The sequence below is a fragment of the Mandrillus leucophaeus genome, unplaced genomic scaffold, assembly GCF_000951045.1.
Source record: "Mandrillus leucophaeus isolate KB7577 unplaced genomic scaffold, Mleu.le_1.0 Scaffold1, whole genome shotgun sequence".
NCBI lineage: Eukaryota > Metazoa > Chordata > Mammalia > Primates > Cercopithecidae > Mandrillus > Mandrillus leucophaeus.
Genome location: NW_012098097.1, coordinates 8,312,264 through 8,315,865, shown reverse-complemented (window position 1 = coordinate 8,315,865; position 3,602 = coordinate 8,312,264). Strand labels below are relative to the sequence as shown.

Here is a 3,602-nt window from a genome sequence, read left to right as displayed (position 1 = left end):
GTCAGGAGATGGAGACCATCCTGGCTAACACGGTGAAACCCCGTCTCTACTAAAAATACAAAACACTAGCCGGGCGTGGTGGTGGGCGACTGTAGTCCCAGCTACTCGGAAGGCTGAGGCAGGAGAATGGCGTGAACCCGGGAATTGGAGCTTGCAGTGAGCTGAGATCGTGCCACTGCACTCCAGCCTAGGTGACAGAGCAAAACTCCGTCTCAAAAAAATAATAACAACAAATAAATAATTTTTTTTAGGCCAGGTACGGTGGCTCACGTCTGTAATCCCAACACTTTGGGAGGCTGAGGCAGGCAGATCACCTAAGGTCAAGAATTCAAAACCAGCCTGGCCAACATGATGAAACCCCCATCTCTACTAAAAATACAAAACTTAGTTGGGCGTGGTGTCAGGTGCCTATAATCACAGCTACTGGGGGAGGGGGGCTGAGGCATGACAATCGCTTGAACCTGGGAGGTGGAGGCTGCAGTGAGGCAAGATTGTGCCACTATACTCCAGCCTAGGGAACATAGCAAGACTCCATCTAAAAAAAAAAAAAAAAAAAAGATAATAGCATATTACCTCTAGCTTAAACTATGGACATGTTGGATTTTAGATTCTAGAATGATCAGAGAATATCTGGTCATGAAAGTGAGGGGAAGAGACCTGGTTAAAACCTACAAGACCCTCCACCTGCTTTAGACTAGTCACAACCATATTGTAAACCTGACCTTGCGTGATAAAAAATTTTACAACATATAAGGTGTATCAAGGTTACAAAGACAATTCTTCATGAATTATAATTTTAAAAAATACCAGCTGCTCCCTGATTCCGATTCCCAGAGGTGACTACTTTTAATACTTACAGTTGTTTCTTTGATTATTTCCTTCCATAATTCTAAGTAACATACTTGGCCGGGTGCAGTGGCTCATGCCTGTAATCCCAGCACTTTGGGAGGCCAAGGAGGAAGGATCACTTGAGGTCAGGAGTTCGAGACCAGTTTAGGCAACATAGCAAGACCTCCTCTCTACTTTATTTTTGTTATTTATTTATTTTTGTTTTTTAGATAGAGTCTCCGCCTTTCACCCAGGTTGGAGTGCCATGGTACAATCTCAGCACACTGCAACCTCTACCTCACAGGTTTAAGCAATTCTTGTGCCTCAGCCTCCCAAGAAGCTGGGATTACAGGCGTGAGCCACCACACCTGGCTAATGTTTGTATTTTTAGTAGAGATGGGCTTTCACCATGTTGGCCAGGCTGGTCTCAAACTCCTGGCCTCAAGTGATCTGCCTGCCTCTGCCTCCCCCAAAGTGCTGGTATTATAGGCGTGAGCCACCGCGCCGGGCCACACCTTCCTGTTTTAACAGCTGCACTATGTTCTTGTGAGCTGGTGTCCCGTAATTCATGTAACCATCACCCACAGATGGACATTGCATCTTTAGCTCTTCCCCAGATCACTGCAGTGACTCTTGGACACATACCTTTGTGCACACCTGTGGATAGAACAGTGGTATACCTGTGTGGAAGGGGGAGTTTCTGGAAAATGCCTCTCTTTGAATCTCTGTCCAGCGTTTTTCTTGACTGTCTTCCTGGCAGGAGGAGTTTCGCTCCTGGTAATTGGGTTTTTAGGCGAGGGGACAGAGCTATGATGGGCTGTTCCAGGGCTAAAATCACCTCACTGAGACCATTCAAAGTGCGTGTGTGTGTCCAGGTCTATAATACGCTGCGCCACGCCGTGAGGACCATGTATAGGAGCGAGGGCCCGCGGGTTTTCTACAAAGGGTTGGCCCCCACCTTGATCGCCATCTTCCCCTACGCCGGGCTGCAGTTCTCCTGCTACAGCTCCCTGAAGCACCTGTACAAGTGGGCCATGCCAGCCGAAGGAAAGAAAAATGGTGAGGCAGCCCTCACGCGAGAGGGAACCCTCCCACCCCAGCCGCCAGAATGCCCTCTTCCAAATCACGAGGGAGCTAAAGTTCTGTCCAAATCGAAGACTGTGGGTCTCTGTACCTGGCTCTGTAATGTGGCAAACAAAGCAACTGCAGCTGCTTGGAGAGAACTTGATTCCTCCCAGCTCATGCCACACCCATCACTGGCATTACTGACATTTACGTCCCGTGATTGGTCATGGTTTTCATTTTTGTCAGAAGTCCAAATTGCAAATTGCTTGTTTTTTGGTTGAGGTTCTTCCGTTGCTTTTTCCAGGCAGGGGGAGCGGGAGGTGTGGGCAGGGAGAGGCTGGAGAGGGGTGGGGCATCCTGGTCCCTCTCCAGCCCTGAACTGAGTCATGCTGCGGAGCCTGAGGCCCGCGTTGCCTCCAGCTGAGGGACTGCGGCCTCCAGCCCTTCCAGCCCGGCTCACTCCGCCAGAAGTGGCTGTGTCTGGCTCTTTGGAATGGGAGGACCAGTGGAGTCAGATAGAAGTGCGCTTGTGGGGTTTGGTTTGTGGTGGAGGATTAGCCCTGATGCCTTTTAAGTTGTCACCCATAGACTGCGTTTCTCTCATCCGTTCTCCCAATCCCACTTCTCTGGTTCAGAGAACCTCCAAAACCTGCTTTGTGGCAGTGGAGCTGGTGTCATCAGCAAGACCCTGACATATCCGCTGGACCTCTTCAAGAAGCGGCTACAGGTTGGAGGGTTCGAGCACGCCAGAGCTGCCTTTGGCCAGGTGAGCCATTCATTCCCGGGCAGACAGCTCTGATCCTTGCCATCACTGGGCACATGAGGGAACCAGTAGTCACCTGCTACCCACTGGGCAACATTACCCCTGGCCAGGGCCCCTTCACCTCCAGTCTGTCCCTGGAGATCCCCAAGCATGTGGGAAAGCTGCATGTGAGCCCTGGGTCCTGAGCACTGTGGAAGGATCTGGGCCAAGGACATATAGTGTCTGTTCTTTTTTTTTTTTTTCTTTAAAATAGAGGCAGGGTCTCACTCTGTTTCCCCAGCTGGTCTTGAACACTCCTGACTTCCCCTCCCAGTGTGCTGGGATTACACGTGTGAGCCACTGCACCTAGCCCAGTTTCTGCTCTTAAAACATGTCCTGGCCGGGCGCTGTGGCTCACGCCTGTAATCCCAGCACTTTGGGAGGCCAAAGCAGGCAGATCACGAGGTCAGGAGAGTGAGACCATCCTGGCTAACATGGTGAAAGCCCATCTCTACTAAAAAAAAAAATTAAAAAAAAAAATTAAATGGGCATGGTGGCGGGCACCTGTAGTCCCAGCTACTCAGGATCTGAGGCAGGAGAATGGCATGAACCCAGGAGGTAGAGCTTGCAGTGAGCCGAGATCGCGCCACTGCACTCCAGCCTGGGCAACAGAGTGAGACTCCATCTCAAAAAAAAAACATGTCCAGAGGCTGGGTGTGGGCGTTGTGGCTCACACCTGTAATCCCAACATTTTGGGAGGCCAAGGCTAGTGGATCACCTGACATCAGGAGTTCGAGACCAGCCTGATCAACATGGTAAAACCCCGTTTCTACTAAAAATATAAAAATTAGCTGGGCATGGTGGTGGGCACCTGAAGTCCCAGCTACTCGGGAAGGTGAAACAGGAGAATCGCTTGAACCTGGGAGGTAGATGTTACGGTGAACCGCGATCACACCTCTGCACTCCA

At 50.4% G+C, this 3,602-nt stretch overlaps 1 protein-coding gene across 1 annotated transcript in view; it reads left to right on the top strand.

Annotated features, from left to right (window-relative positions):
* SLC25A19 (solute carrier family 25 (mitochondrial thiamine pyrophosphate carrier), member 19) overlaps positions 1 to 3,602 on the top strand; it is a 19,499-nt gene that overhangs the window by 12,071 nt on the left and 3,826 nt on the right. Inside the window, exons 5-6 of the mRNA XM_011978551.1 lie at positions 1,704 to 1,887; positions 2,529 to 2,659. Of these exons, the coding sequence (XP_011833941.1) occupies positions 1,704 to 1,887; positions 2,529 to 2,659 (315 nt within the window). The remainder of the gene's footprint in view (positions 1 to 1,703; positions 1,888 to 2,528; positions 2,660 to 3,602) is intronic.